Source organism: Corvus moneduloides, chromosome 1 (assembly GCF_009650955.1).
Source record: "Corvus moneduloides isolate bCorMon1 chromosome 1, bCorMon1.pri, whole genome shotgun sequence".
NCBI lineage: Eukaryota > Metazoa > Chordata > Aves > Passeriformes > Corvidae > Corvus > Corvus moneduloides.
This window is the reverse complement of record NC_045476.1, coordinates 60266651-60282531: the sequence shown is the minus strand read 5'-3', so window position 1 is coordinate 60282531 and position 15881 is coordinate 60266651. Positions and strand designations below refer to the sequence as shown.

The 15881-nt window shown below is 41.0% G+C and overlaps 1 protein-coding gene and 1 long non-coding RNA gene across 2 annotated transcripts; one reads left to right on the top strand and one right to left on the bottom strand.

The window, feature by feature from the left end:
* Positions 1-2121: 2121 nt before the first annotated feature.
* SEM1 (SEM1 26S proteasome complex subunit) lies at positions 2122-10089 on the bottom strand. Its single transcript, XM_032111596.1, has 3 exons — positions 9930-10089; positions 6092-6185; positions 2122-4216 (listed from the first exon to the last, which is right to left on the bottom strand). Exons 1-3 carry the CDS (start codon positions 10003-10005, stop codon positions 4174-4176), a joined length of 213 nt encoding a protein of 70 aa, XP_031967487.1. The 5' UTR covers positions 10006-10089; the 3' UTR covers positions 2122-4173.
* A 27-nt stretch (positions 10090-10116) lies between these two features.
* LOC116445214 lies at positions 10117-13911 on the top strand. Its single transcript, XR_004240702.1, has 2 exons — positions 10117-10315; positions 11708-13911. It is a non-coding gene; the product is annotated as an uncharacterized LOC116445214 (long non-coding RNA).
* The last annotated feature ends 1970 nt before the right edge of the window (positions 13912-15881 follow it).

Sequence of the window (15881 nt, the reverse complement as noted above, 5' to 3'; positions counted from 1 at the left end):
AAGAGGTTGGAATACTGACTGTGATTTTAAAACGGTTGCTAAATTATAGTTTGCAAATATTTTACATTCATATCACACACTTCATCTTGAAGGATCTCACTGTGTTTGAAATGTTATGTAACATTTATTCTTTAGTAAAATTCCACCACAAAAACTTTCTGGGCATCAATCTTCTTATTTCCCTGCATGCCTTGAAATTAAATCAAATTTAGCTGTGTCATTATGCAAACAAAAAATCATACCTGCATTAAAAGATTATTATTAGTGCTGTAAAGTCAGACAGTTAAAAGACAGGAAATGCTGGAACTGAGACTGTGCAATATAAATTCCTTTTTCCATACATATGTATTCTCATAGTCTTTAATTTTATGATCACATATTTTCTTATATGTACCCCCTCCCTCAGGGGACTTATTAGTCCTTGTTAGTGTGCAGGAAAAAAACAGGATAAGAAAAAATAAGGTTCAAGAAAAAGCTAGCAGGGAAAAGTAGCCACTTGTGGAGTCCTTGCCTCATTCCTTACAAAAGCTGCAAAGGTTGTAATGCATGTTCCTCCTTTTCTGGGTGGCTGACTTGGTACCCCATAAATCCTGATCGGCAGAAATGCTGACTATGCACAGCAGTTACTAAAGCTAAAGAAACATTCAAACATGCAGAGCATTTTACATACTACCAAACCCAGTGAAAGATGACGTCCTGGGATCTCACACTTAAAACAATCGTACTCTTCAAAGACGGGAAAACACTTCTCCCGTTCCCAGGGACAGTGGAAAATGTATTTGAGCAATTGCAAAACAGCCGGACTGCTGTGCTATGGAGAACCACGCTTATCCGTTCTGTACAGCACACGTGGACACGGCGCAGCAGGAAGGGAACAGGACACACTGTGACCCAGCAGCAGAAAATGTGTGGGGAAGCTGCTGGTGCTGTTGCATGAGCTAGCAGAGGGAGGCAGGAGCCGTGGGGGAAACAGCAAAGGCTATTCTGAAACAAAAGAGCTGAATTGAAGGCCTTCCAAACAGCCTTACTTTGGACTGCTCACCGTTTTGTGTGCTTCTCTGTGACTTTGCATTTCTTCTTAGGTGTGTATGGTTTCTTAAGGATCAAGGCAAAGCACGACTGCCAAACATTGGCAATCAGGAACCTTCCAGACCTTTCCTCCAATTTAGCTGAACAGTGCTTTGCCTCGAGACATCCTCAGCATCTAGGTCACAGCAAGTCAACCCTTCCCACGCTGTAGAACAGCCCCTCCTTCCTCATGTAGAGGAGAGCTGTAGACATGTGCCACATACCCCAGCATGGCTCAGAGTAAGGAAACTGGCCAAGGAAACACACCTTGGCTAAGGGATGGGCCACCGAGGAGGACAGGTCCCCAGACACAGGGCAACATCAACCTAAATCTCCTTCCCACAACAGGGAAGAGACTACCCAGCAGCCCACACCCAGCCATCGCCACACACACACACCTCCACATGCTGTCCTATTTTCTTAACTCGAAAGCCCAACCTCTCCCCTGCTCAGATCTTTGCCAAGCCTCCCTCTCTTCAATACATTCCCTCCCTTGATAGGATGCAGATCTTCCTTCTAAAATCTTTGTCTTCTCTTGATGTGTCCTTCCTCACAACCCCAAAGTCTTCCTATCTCCCACATTTCCTGCATTCCTTAGCTAACAGGGATCACTACAACACCTCCAGGAAGAACCTCCAAGGCAAACTTCTCCCAGCAAGACCAATCTAAAAAGTCAAGTCTCCAAGCACACAGGAATACTAGCTCCTTTTAAAGGTGAATAGCAGGTACATTAGGGTGAATTATACTGTGACATCCTGCCCAACCACCTCAACTTCCCTCTTGAACACCAAAACTGTCAAAGATGAACCAAAATGGGCAAAAAAGTCTCTAGCTTATCTCAAAACCAGTTGAGTTTTAAAATTTTTAGAAAGAAATCAGAAGTAGAAAGGTTCCCAAGTCATTTTTAAACTAGAAAGCATAAAAGGAACCATGTGACCACACAATAAACTTGAGGGGGGGAAATTAAGTGGTAAAAAAACCCCAGAGGTAATTATACAGGCCATCAGCCCCCCCATGAAGTGTTTGATTTTGCAGTAAGCTACATTCTTGTAGCACTTTGCACATGATTTATTTATCCTTTGCAATACATTCTCTTAAGCAGACAGCATTACAAGACCGTATCACCAAACTGACCTTCACAGCAGATTGCTCTCCTTTTTTTCCAGCTGGGGGTTTCGTATCATGACGCAGCAGCTCAAGGTTAATACTGCAAGGGTGCAGCGCCACTACCTCAGCCTAGGCTTCCCTTTCAATTCTGCTTTTGTGAAAAAAGAGGGAAAGATAAAGATACTAATACAACTGAGGCTCAGCAAAAACAAAGCCTTCTTGAGGCAAAGATGCTTTTCCATCTCCATGGCTTCCTCCTGCTGCTTGCAATCAATGGGATAAGGCTGCTTTAGTCAGGTTTCCAGAGCCCTGTAATGGAAAGCAGCTGTCCCTATCCAGATTGCACCAGACATCTCCACAATTACTTTGTCATCTTCTTTTGGTCAGCTGCATTACTCAACTTCCCAGTACTCTGTGTTAATAACACCAGCAATCCCAGAACTGTACTCCACATACTTTTTTCTTAAAACCCCCAACGCTAACCTGAGGATGTCTGTATTGCTATTTGCCACTCCATACACAGATTTTACATTTGTTATGTGTCAAAATATGAACTCCAGGACTTTGTATTCTACTGAAGTGGGCTGCATGAGCCACACATCTCAATGTGAACAATTTAAATTACTCTAGGGCAAGCCTACTTGAAAAGTCCTCCCCTTCTTTTCCCAAGCAGCACAGAACTGGACAAACTGACAACATCCAACACCATCTGAAACTTTTGCAGAACCATTCAGATGGCAATGAAAGTTCTCAGTCTTTACACAGGTATCTTCAGTAAGCAGTAAGGGTCACAGTATCTCTTGCCTCCACCATTAAAACAGTACCACCTAATAATCCGGGGGAGGGGAAACTTCTTTGCATTTTGCATTAATAAATGTCATTATAACATAAGATACTCAGTTATTTAGTTAACAAGGTTAAATAACTGGATGTCCATCAACTATACCTTTATTCTGAAAGCTCACTTTAAATAACAATTAAGTCTCTGTTTCTCTAGTGAACTGCTAAAAACCAAGTAGCTCATTCAAATTCCACAAGTATGTAACTATAGTTGCCCCTTTATTTAAAAAAACATAATTTAATTTGGAGCCATGGCTGCCATCTCCCTCTGTCTTTGCATACACCAGTTTTAACAGCTCCTTTGGGAAGCGTTCATGGAAGTGGTAATAGGTGTGGTAATTTCCATTTTCTGTTTTCTAGTTCAGAGAGTAATTGAATCCAGTCACGATTGCAATATCTTTCTGGCAAATCTTTGTTGGCCTCCATGAAATGAGCTGGAAGTTTGATTTCCGTTCTCAGCAGGCATGTTTGTGTGATACAGATGAACTGCTGTAACTGGCAAATTGGAGGCAATTTCAGCAGAGATTCCTAGGCTTAAATAAGCGCAAGAACAGAACTTCTTTCACCTCCAGAGAAGTCTCCTCTTTAACAGTCCTGAGAAATGACAGGACCAGATTGGAGAGTTGGGATTTCTGCTGTTGCAAGACACTTTGAAGTTTGTTTTATTAAACCAGCACACACATGAAATGACTAGGAAAAAAACCCCAAGTCATTATGAAATAAAATCTTGAGGCAAAACAAGCTTTATCACTCCCTAAAACTGCTTTCTATCTCTGCTGCATTTTAACTGGAATACACAAGTATTTTATTTCCTGTGACAGCAACATTCACTAGTCTTCATTCCAGTTATATCTGTTTAGCTCCCCATGACAGCTGCTAGTGCAAGAGCATCAGCCACTGACAGACCATTAGTGGCATTCTAGGCAGGTCCGTGAATTCTGCCACACAAGGCATTTCAGAACCAAAATACAAGGTACCAGGTGAGTAGAGGCTGAATGTATGACTAGACTAAGATTAAAAACTTTATTTTTTATACAAAACAATAATAAATCCAAGCAGATAATGAACTAAGTGTGTCTTCTCATTTTCCATCTTTTCTTCTTTCTCAATAAAGTCTATCCACAGTTCAGTGTTAAACCACTCCATATTCTGCAAAAACTATGATGTTTCCATCTTGTATCCATGTTTTTCTAATTCAGCTCTGTATAGAAAAGAGACAGGTGCATTGAAACACATATACAATACCGTTAGATGTTTGATTTTATAAAAAATTAAATATATTACACAATATACAATCATTTTAGAATAGCAATGTCATACTGTTTTTTGATTGATACCAATAACCTTAACCTCACTTACTCTGTAGTTCTTGGACTCCAGCTTTTTATCTTAGATCACTACAAGTGACTTCTCAGTGAAAACTCCAAATATTTGTTTTAATCACACTTATTGCCCTCTGACCCACCACATGGTACAAAGCAGCACCTATGCATCTGCAACATTCCAAATGCATTAGAATAACCAAAATATTATCTTATACATATTCCCAAGAATCTTATATATTATTCTCAAGATTTTCTTAAGTCAAATAAGTTCACTATTCTATTTGATTTAAATGCACGTGCTTCCAAAACAATTGTAAGCTTTTTCTTTGCTTTTAGAATAGTGCACTCTGGAACTTTTATTTACATCTTGGTGCAATACACCTTGCAGTGAACAATTCTGAGGGAAACGATTGTTGTCCTTAGCTGTAGCCAGAACAGCAAGTCAGGAACTACAATTGTTATCACTCCTGCCCTGCCACCACTTTGCTTCTCACCTGCCTCTGAACACACCAGCCAGGATGCATCCTATTTTATCCCCTAGTCTTACCATATGTGTATCTAGATATGGAAGTACAAATCTCTAAAAATATTTTGGGTTAGTTTGCACATTTAGTAGTAGGGTTTTAAAAGTGGAGGACTGCAGCATTTGCTTTCTAGAGATGAAAGAAACATGCTACAACCAGGCAAACCACTATATGGTCACCAATACTGCAGGCTGCAACTAAGCCCAATTATGGAAAGTTTGTCTAGATCAACTATGTCTATCAAGAATTACACTATTTCTTGGAAGTCTGTTTCATTACATATCAACCTGTTTTCCAATATTACCACTTAACTGCCTTTCAACCATATAAGAAATAACGATACCAATGATTTTTTATGCAGAAGATAAAAAAAGAATTGCTTTCTCTGGAGCACAAATCAACCCAGGAGTTTAAGCAGGCTGTATTACAGACAGTTTGCTCTTCATGCAACATACTGAGGGATTAATTATAAAATCTGGCTTTGTTCTGAATGCTTGCAACAATTTAAGTTATAATTATGCGTCAGTAAAGGATTACTGAAACTACAAGTGACAAAGAGGATTAAGCAACTGGTTTAGAGGTACCCAAATTGCTATCACTTTTTTTAAAGCATGTAATTAACAATTACTTTGCTGTTGTTGCTCATGAACAGTATGTTCATCACACAGGAAAGAACCTTAACGTTAATACAGACCACTAATCTCCAGAAAATTTGCCCATCTGGACAAAGAACAGCGGTGCTGTTTTAAAGTACAGACAGAAAACTGTAACATACTTTGCAGACCACATAGCACAAAAGGATAATCTTGGATGCCTTGCCATTAATCTTGGCAGTACAATTCAGAACTTTCACACACACACAGAAAAGTCATTAGAAAAGGATCCACTCATGTTAAATTGACTAAGTGTCAGTGCATCTCAATTTCCCATGATCTTTACACTGTTTGCATAATGGAACAAAATTCTGTCACCACAATGTCCTAAGGCATATCTCAGTAGAATTATTAAAAGATGAAATGCTGATCAGTACTTCAGAGTCTTGTAATTCCTCAGTCTGGTTCTAAAAGGCTTTAAATAGAAAAGCAGAAAGTAGAACTTTCATTTCTTTCCATTTCAGATCTTTATTTTTTTAAAGTAAGCAGATTTTAAACTTTCAGATATTAACTAATCAACTCCATTTTAAATATTTTACCTGTCTTCTAGAACAGTAAGTTTAAATAAAATTACCTTAACTGATTGGAGAAATCATCTTCTACGTTGTCGTCATCCCAATTGTCTTCCCAGACATGTGCATCTTCATCTTCATCTAAACCAGTCCAATCTAAAGACAGAAAAGCAAGTCTAAATATTGTATGCTGCATTTCTTTGGTACCATGTCTTACAATTAGCTCAGCCACAGAGAAAGGCAGACTTCTGGTAAATTTAACAGAGAAGTCTGGATTACATTCAAGTGTTTATGAGACACAAAAATCTAAAACACACCTCGCAATTTCTGTAATTACAACAAACATGAAACTTGGTGAAAAAAAACCATTACACACTTCACATCATGGCTTGCGAGATTAAACATTCCTAAGAGATATTTTGCATACTTTTGGATTAACTGTAGCATCATCCTTCCAGATGTGTATTTAAACACTTAATTCAGATTTAAAAAGTAAATATGTATCAGATGCTTTTGCCAAAACACAGACACATTCTCTGTTCCCTCGAATCATATGCAGTCAGTCTATTGATAAATGACAAAAAACTATCTGTGATGCAGAAGCAAAGGCAGATTGAGACGAGCATCTGCAAACAGCAGTTGATACCTCTAACCAGCTATTTCTGGGTTCCCAAGACAGCAAAAGCTGTCTTGCCTTTGTAAGGAAACACTTTATGTCCATTTACTAACCTTATTTATATTTTTCCTATGATAAAGTAATCTGGCACATCACCCTTGACAAATTACAGATCACACACTTAATGCTTCATTATTAAAAAAAATTAAAATCAAACTAAATGGTTTAGAAAAATAATGAAAATGAAAGGCTCAGAATCACCATGAAGACATAAACTGGCTTACTTGATCTTTTTTTTAGTTTCTCGGTTTATTCCTACTGAAAGACACAGTTTTTCAAATGTTAAAAAAAAAGCCCCCTAATTTTGACACTTGCAACTTTATATTTTTCAAAGTCTGTTAGTGCCTTTAAAGAGATAACACTGTTCTTCCCCTTCCATTCTGGTAAGCCATCTGCTGCCCATCCACAGAAAGCTTTGAGGACTAAGGCCTAAAGTAACGTTAAGCACTGATGGAGGTATGGAGGGAGTAGGGGAGAAAGTTAGTGGGATAAAACATTAAAAACTAATTCACTGTGAACAACTAACTTTCTAAGAATGAAGCCTGGTCTTTGCATTTTCTCCTCCTTTTTCTAACACTGACAGGCAACAAAATTAATATTTGAGATTCACCAGGACAGGAAAATCCATTTGTCACTGATTAAAGACACACGTGTGGAAGGCATTACAACTAAATTTCCCTACTCAAATAAATCATATAAGGGGAAAAGATGAAGGAGCATAGAAATTGTGCTGTGAGAGCAAAAGAAAAAAACTAGGAAGAAAAAGTGAAGAAAAAATGCTGTATATAAAAATGCTTTATTTGGATTTAGTTGCATGGGTAGTTGTTCAAAGGGAAGGGCTTATATTTTACAACTATCTGCAATAAGCTTTGTCCTTGCCAATTTATAGCTCACTGATATTTTTGTCAAAAAAAAAAAACAACTTTACCAATTATCTGGATTTTGAAGACAGAAGAAACAAAGCTCAAAGAACTTAAAATTAACACAAAGTCAAACTTTTCTATCTGCAAACATACAAGTAGCTCAGACAGAACTACAAGATTGAAAAAAAAAAATCTCCCAGTAACTCATATCTAGCACAACAAACAGCAGCTTCAGTCATAAAAGGTCAGCTGGGCAGACTGCAAAAAGATGCTCTAAATCACACTGAGTAAAGAGGAGTCAGGCCCACGTCATCTTCCATGCTGGGGTGCGGAGGAGAGTGAAAATAAAGTCTAAATTACATTCTCATCTCCGTAGGAGAAGATTCTACAGCATCTGTATATTGATACTATTACCCCAAAATTGTGTAATACAGTTATTATTCCTCGCTACATTATATGCTTGTGACTAAACAAAAGCAAAAAATGGTAGAGCATTATCTGGGATTGAAAGTATTAAGATTACTTGAGAGTCCACTGCCATTAAGTATTACTAATATACACCAAAATTATAACCATGTCATGGCTGGGCTTCTTAAAAATGTGTTTTCACATCCTGATCACTGACTGTTTTCTTTTGCACTTGGGAAATAAAAAACAGTTTTCAGGATTTTAGGGTTTTTTATCCCCTGCTCTATCACTTTACACATCACATTTTTACATTCTGAAATGCACTGTATAAAAGATTCTTAAGTCACTCATTTACATGTGGTTTTCTCTACTATAGCATACTTATGCTATACTGCTAAGTATCCTATAAAAATTGGGCAAGTCAGTTTTTGATACATAACTTGATTTCATAAATTGTTTAAGTAAATTTTTAGGTTGGAATAAACCCCAAAAGCCGGTGTTTTCATCCCTTAACATACATTCACATTATCTCATTTCCTTTGGATAAAAACTGGGTAATACAACACACAGTTCTGCTATTGCTAGAAAGTGGTGTTTTAATTTGAAAGAACAACAATTAAGAATGGGCTTGAGCCCAGTCATCACAGTTCTTTCCTAAGTACTACAGATAACAGTCAAAGTGGTCTGAACACTCAACATCTCAAAACTATGACCCCACTTGAGGATTCAAATAAGCCCCTTTAGAGGTTCTTATTTTCTGCAAGAAAGAACATCTAGAAGCCTGATGATGGTCACTTTTTAAGAAGTCTCTGTTCTATCCAGCCTGCACAGTACTTTTAGCATTACCGCTAGAGTCAAGTAAAACTAATTTCACCTTCAGTAATACTTCAATTCAGTGCTCTGGCCAATCAAAGGACCAGAAGCTTCAGAGACTTCCCCTATTGTGAATACTTAATTTACATTAAGATAAACTTTTTTTTTCCTGTTTAGGAAACACTTATGAAAAAGAAAGTATAGTCTTGTAAGTTACTTTAGCTATTATCCTAACTACGTCATGAACTTTCTCTTTCAGTACACGCAAAAATATTAATTTTAGCAGTACTGAAGGGTTCAGAACACCTAAGGCTTGTAAAGCCATAGAAAGATCACATGCAACAAGGACGTTAGAGAAAAAAAATCCTGACGTTACATTCATCGTGTTATACATCATGTCTCATGATCCACAGCTTGAGACAATCCCAGAATTAAGGACATAAAAAGCCAACATGCCCTAATAGGGATGTTTCCAAGACTATCTCTGTCAAGGGTCATTGAGTTGTTTTATTGAATTTAACGTCCTTATTAAGTATATCTGTATCCATGAAAAGCAAACCAGCATATACATATCTGTGCTTCAAAAGTAAAGAGATTCAGAGTAACTACAGAGCGCATTATTTCCTTTTCACACATTTTTCCATCCTACGATCAGTTTCCAGCCCTCATCCCTCCTCTCCCTCGCGATTCTCATCTCCAGTACCAAGAAGCAGTAAATTTCTCCGGCACTTGTTCCCGGCTCTCTCGCACAATGACACAGCACTTCCAGCGCGATGTGCCGAGCGCCGTGACACCGGCACAGAGCCGTGCGCGGGCACCACGATCGCGCTCGATCGCGGCTATGACGGGGCTGCAGCCCCTGCCCGGGCGGGGGCTGGGCAGGGACCCGCGGGGCACCGAGGAAGCTTCCGCGGGGCTCAGCCCGGCCCTGCGGAGCGGCAGCACAGCGGTGCCCCGCGGAGCGGCCGCAGAGTCGCGGGGACCCGCAGCGGGGACGGCGCACACGGCGCCCCAGAGCCACCGCCGCTCCCGCCCGCCGCGTCCTGCCCGCCCCGGCCGGCCCAGGCCGCGGCGGTCCCGCCTGCAGGCCGCGGCCTGTCGTGTCCTGCCGTCCCGGTCCGTCCCGCCCCCGCCCGGCACCTTCAGCCGGGAACTCCTCAAACTCGTCGTCCTCCTCCAGGAGCCCCAGATCCACCGGCTGCTTCTTTTCCGACATGCTGGGCCCGCACCGCGTCCCGCCGCCCCGAGCCTGCTGGGATCCCGCGGCCACCGCCGCGCCTGCGCCGCTGCCGGGCCCGGCTCCGGCCCGCGCCTGCGCCCTGCCGCTCCCGGGTCCCGGCTGCTCCCGGCCCCGCCCGCCGCTCCCGGGCCCGGGCCGAGGCCGGGCTCAGGTACCCCCGCGGGAAGTGCCGCTTCTGTCCTCAGTGCTGTGGGACGAACAAGCCCGTTCCCTGCAGCGTCAGGCCAAACTGCACAGGCCGCTGCCGCTACTGAGTGCGTCTGTTCTCTACATTCTTGCATCACTGGTTTGTACTCAGGCAAAACCTATCGAGTATCAGCCTTGTCTCCTTAATCTGTTAAGTCATGGTGTTAGGGTTTTTTCCCTTCTGGCACTTCGACATAATGTTTCAAAACGCCAGGGGAGGTTTAGGTTGGACATTAGGAGGAATTCACTCACAGAAAGGGTGATTAGACGTTGGAATGGGCTGCCCAGGGAGGTGGTGGAGTCACCGTCCCTGGAGGTGTTTAAGGAAAGCCTGGCCGTGGCGCTCAGTGCCATGGTCTAGTTGACAAGTTGGTGTTTGGCCACAGGTTGGACTCGATGATCCCAGAGGTCTTTTCCAACCTGATTGACTCTGTGATTCTGTGAAAACTTATAACTAATTTGCTGTCTTTTAAATTCCTTGTCCATCACATCGGAGAAACAAGCAAGCAGCTTAAAAGAGAGGGTTTGACTAAGCTATTCACTAAGAGTTTAGGGTGTTACATGAAAAATAGAAATGCTATGGGTTTTTATTATTCCAAAGTGTATTCATTCACTTAAATGTAGATTCTGTTGATGATATCGACAAAGGCAAAGTTCAGCACTTACTAGCCTGAACAAGTTTGTGTGCATGGCAGCACCAGTGGCTTCTCTCCCAGCAATCACCTTACAACAATACTGCCAATTTGGTGGAGGGGCTGGGATTTTTGTTCTGCGAGAAACTGATTCACAAGGCAGTGACTTTCACAGCTGGGTTATACTGTGGCCTAGGTTTAAAGTCAGGAAAACAACAAAACACTGGTGTGGGAATTCATATATCATTGAGTTTGAACCCAGCGTAAGCATGTTCTGCCATGCAGCCGCAGGTAAGGCGAGGTGGGAAATGAGTCCTTCTGCCAGGTGAAAGGCCTAATCGAGCGGTTACATTCTAGTTTTTTGTGACAGAAGGACTGACTGGCAGTGATGACTGTGAAATCATGAAAACTCTGGTTTAATAAATCAGTATGTGAAATCTTGTTGTAACTTAGCTGGGATTATCAGCAAGTTGTGCATTTTGGAATAATAGATATATTGCTCCAAGCCAGTACAAGATAAAGTCATAAAGTGGATAGGGGTCTGTCATATCAAAAGCTTGCAATGATCCATGATCATTCAGTTACTAAGGCTCATATTCAAACCCTCTAGTTTTTGCCTAACCTAGAACCTGACTGAACTGTGAAGTCTGGATCACACCGGGGAATAATGAGATACTCAGTTGCACCTAGATTAGCCAAGAAAGAATGTAACTTGGAAACTCCTATGGACAAGTAGCTTCAAGTATCCCTGAAACAGGAAGCAGCCTGACCTTGTTTCATAGACTTTCCCTACATATCTGCTGTAGAGAAAAGATGCAACAGTTCTTTCTGCCCCTTCTTTCTCTTCCTTCTCTCCCAAGCTGCTGGTTAGGAAGCTCTGGAATGCCCATGAAAAGAAGAATCTGCACTTCCCAAGAGAATATGGCTGGCCGCTGCACAGTGAAACAAGTAAAATCAAGGACTCCTGAAGCAGTGCCGTACTGATGTAGAGTCGGACCAGAATCAGTCTTGGATTTGAGGCCTCCTATGCATTTCCCACCTGTGGAGATGAGTATTCCTGTATCACCAGTTACCCAGACTTAATCTTGTGTTGCCACAAAAATCTGTAGTGTCCAAATCTCCTCCTTTATTATGAATCTCAAATTTTTGATGGTTCTCTTAAATTTGTGGTTTCTGGAGTTTTGTCATTAAATAAGGAGCTTGGCTCTTGTTTAGAGATGAGAAAAGTTTGTAGCCAAAGCAATTAGAAATTAGCTTAGAAATATGAACAAAATTTGTTTCAGATTTACCTACTTTACTTGTAAGATTGCTTTAAAATTATGATTTTAAAAATAAAAACTCTGAATCCATTGGTTTAAATCCAATACCACAGGTTTTGTAAGCCTGGAATTTCATTAGCTTGCCTAGCCTTTTTAGGAGATGAATGCATGAATGCAGACCTCACTGTCATTTCCCAAATGCTTTAACTCTCTGCTAGTAAGATCTCCAAGGGCATAGGTATCTGGCATGTTGTGTTTCTCTCATCAAGGTATGCCCATCCTCTGTTGCCTGAAGGACCTGATCTGGGAGGCATTCTCCAAGCCAGCCTGCTAGACCTTGCAAAAAAAGTTCCCAGAGGGCAAGGCAACAGGCTTACCTTCAGATTTCCACTATGTCCAAGTTGGATTTGACCTGGTGTGAATGCCAAGTGTTTGCTGGTTGTTTGGGGATCAAACTCCTCCAAAGTATATACAGGTATTTTCATGCATGGTGGAGCAGATTTGACAAGTAAACAACTCTGTCTGCAACAGCAAATAGCCTACCAAGGAGAATCTCCTGGCAGCTGGTGGATGGGTATGACATACCATATCCCAGATGTATGTTCCTAACAACCAGACTATACAGCAAGCAAATAGAAAGAACTTACTCTCCTGCAGGTAGCTGTTAGAAAACACAGTTTTTAGTGCCAATCTTGTGGCTGGGATTTCTCAGCAGAGGCACGGGATTAAATCATATTTTCTTAAGGTTTCTTACTGGCCTTCTTAGGTAGCTTCCAGTCTGTAGGCTTTGTATATCCCACACTTCACTGCCTCCAGGAAGCATTTGAGGAACTTACATCTCTGCACTGAGAAAAGATATCTTCAAATTCCACAAAGCATCACAGCATGTAAAAATGTGATGATGCAGTTTATACTACTCAAGCCTTTTGGTGGACCCAGCCCCATGGAATAGTTTTAATTCTTTAAGGAAAATAGCATAAGGATTCAGCTGTCCAGAACAGATTTTCCAATGTGGAAAATTTGCAGGAGGGTGTCCAAGCTCCAAGCATGATCAGAGCTTGATAGTTTCTGAGTGGACCGTAAAGAATAAGAGTTGCCTTTCAGCATCTACCCTATGCAGTTAGAGTGGGGAAAGGCCATGGATACCTCTAAAGAGCATACTGCCAGTGATTTTTGTTTGATCCTTCCCCTGTCCCAAGACTGGCAGCAACCTTTACAGTCACCAAGCCTGTATCTCACATGGACACAGGATGCACAGAGCAAGGATTACTTTTGATCAAATTAGGGAAGGCACCTCCTACATTCCCAAAACAGCATAAGGGATCTGCTTTCTTGGAGCTGCAGCCCCTGCACAGTACACCAGCTACATGCTGAATAGGTTGGTTTTCCAAGACCAAGAGCCTGACAATATTGTGTGCTTCAGCAGAGAGATCTACATGCCTGTTGCATGGAAATTCAAGGGAAAAAATTCCTATAGATTTCAGTGGTTTGGGATATGACTGTCTCTATTAAAATCTTTAGTTAAATATACCCTTAAATGGTAACATGTTAGAAATAATTGAACAAGACAATCCTGAGTAATTCATCAGTACCTCTATTATTCTTTCCAGAGTTCCACATCAGCTATTTACACAATATGATTTGTTTTAATTTTTTTATTCAGCATGTTTTATGCATTAGTATCAGAAAAGCCTGTCTTTCTCTTGGCAAATGTTACTGCAAGTTGTCTAACAGGGAGGTGGATTATGTAGATTTATTTATTCAGAGTGTAATTTGAATAAATAAAAAATGGAAATAAACCTTTTTTTTCAGAATTAGAGCCTTTTTTTTTTCTTTCAAGGTGAAACAAAAAGTGTTTGTAGTACACTCATTAAAATTTCCAGATTATTTTTAGGTGGACTACTATTCATTTCAATGCCTGGGCCAATTTTCTTTTATTCGGATGCTTTAATGTCTGAAAGCATATTCTGAGGATAAGATTAAGAAGAGAAAATAGAACAGGTTGGAAATTAATTTGCTTATAAGCAGTTAAAGGTGTTCTGTTGAAAAAAACCCTCAAAGCCGTATTAAGTATTTTAGATAAATTGAGTAAACTGTTGTTTTGGAGGTCTGCATGGTTCCAGGCTACCATACAGTGTCTATTCAGAGAAACCCTGTGCTGCAAAGAAAATTGGCATAGTATGTGGACGGATCAATATCATGTGAAATCTGGATACAGATCTACATCTAATGGTCCTCCAGCTCAGACATCTGTCTCATATCAGTTGTGCCTGCAAATCTTATCTGGGTGGGAGAGGGACTGTCTTATTTATGGTCCAGGCTGTTAGATATCCAGGAATGCACCTAATTCCTGGAAAAAAAAAACCAACCAAAAAAAACCCCACAGGAAAGCTTATTACCATTGTTACCATTCAGAATGTGTGAATTTCTGTGCAATGCAGAATATCTATCCTGTAGTGTGTTGGGCAGTCCAAGCACTGACTAATGCGTCCTAGGAATCCCTTCAGAGATAATGTTCTGTATCTCAGGATAGTACTGCATGTCATGCTGTAGTTTTTTTGGATTAAATTGAAGGAAAAAAGCGTATCCCACATTCAGTGCATCTGGAAGTGAGGCACGGATTGCCCTGCTTCTTTCAATAGCTCTGCACAACTCTGGACCCATGGCATTATTCCTGAGGTCAGTGCCTTTGGTTTGCCACTATTTGTTTACTCATGCCTGCAGAGGTCCTCTTTTTCTCTCCAGCTGCTCCATCATTCACCAGCACCTCCTGGTAGCCCACCCTGCTCCCACAGCCCATCCGTTCTCAGAGCTGACCCTCACTGGGGTCAGGATGCGATTAGGTGGCTGCAGATCATAAGGAATATTAATCACAAGGAACACTTAGATGTTGCTTTACAGACTTCCTTATGTGAAATATGCTGTGGCAAGCTATCAGGTTACCAGTGGCTGAAATAGAAACAGTTCTCTCTTTGCCCTTGACAGTCAAAAGAGGGTTTGATTTATTTTCTCATTTTCACTCAGTCTAAAGGCAGCTGGGCAGTATTTCTACAAAGCTCTAGCTGTGTGTCATTGTAATAGGGGCAATATGTTTGTTCACTTCTGCTCTCTTCCTCTGTCTAATTGTTCTATTGTCTTTCTGTTTTCTCTCCACATTGGGGCTGACAAAATGTCTCCCTGGGTTTAGCCCTCTAGCCAAAACTTAACGGGCTCCTAATCAAGAACTAACACCACCAGCAGGCTATTTCCTGCCTTTGTTTACCATTCCTGGTATCATCTTTCTTCTCCTCTGAGTCCATCATTACAAATTTTCACTGTTATTTTCCTTTGACTCTTCCTCTGTATAAGGTGCAGGAATCTTCCTAAATATTGTTCCCCTTTCATTTTCTGGCCACTTGATCTCTGGCCTCTCAGCTCTACATCCTGGAAGAGTACCAGATACATCCAGAACCAGATTTTACAGAGCCAAGTAGCCCTGGGATAACTGTGTATTCCATGTAGCTGTATAGGCAGAATGTTTATTGCCGAACCATGATGCAAATTGTAAGGATGTTTTGAACATAAAAGGGATAACCACAATGGAATTAACCACTAGGTACCTTTCACCATGACTTGAATTTTGTTGCAAGAATCAGGGTATATTCAGTTGCCTAAGCAAAGGTTTCTAAGATCAGTTGAAACGCCCTAAAACACAGAGCCACTTGATGTAACCTGGGAGACCCTGGCCCTTCCCAACTGCAGCAGGAGATGGGGCAAAATACCCCAGGGTTTCTAA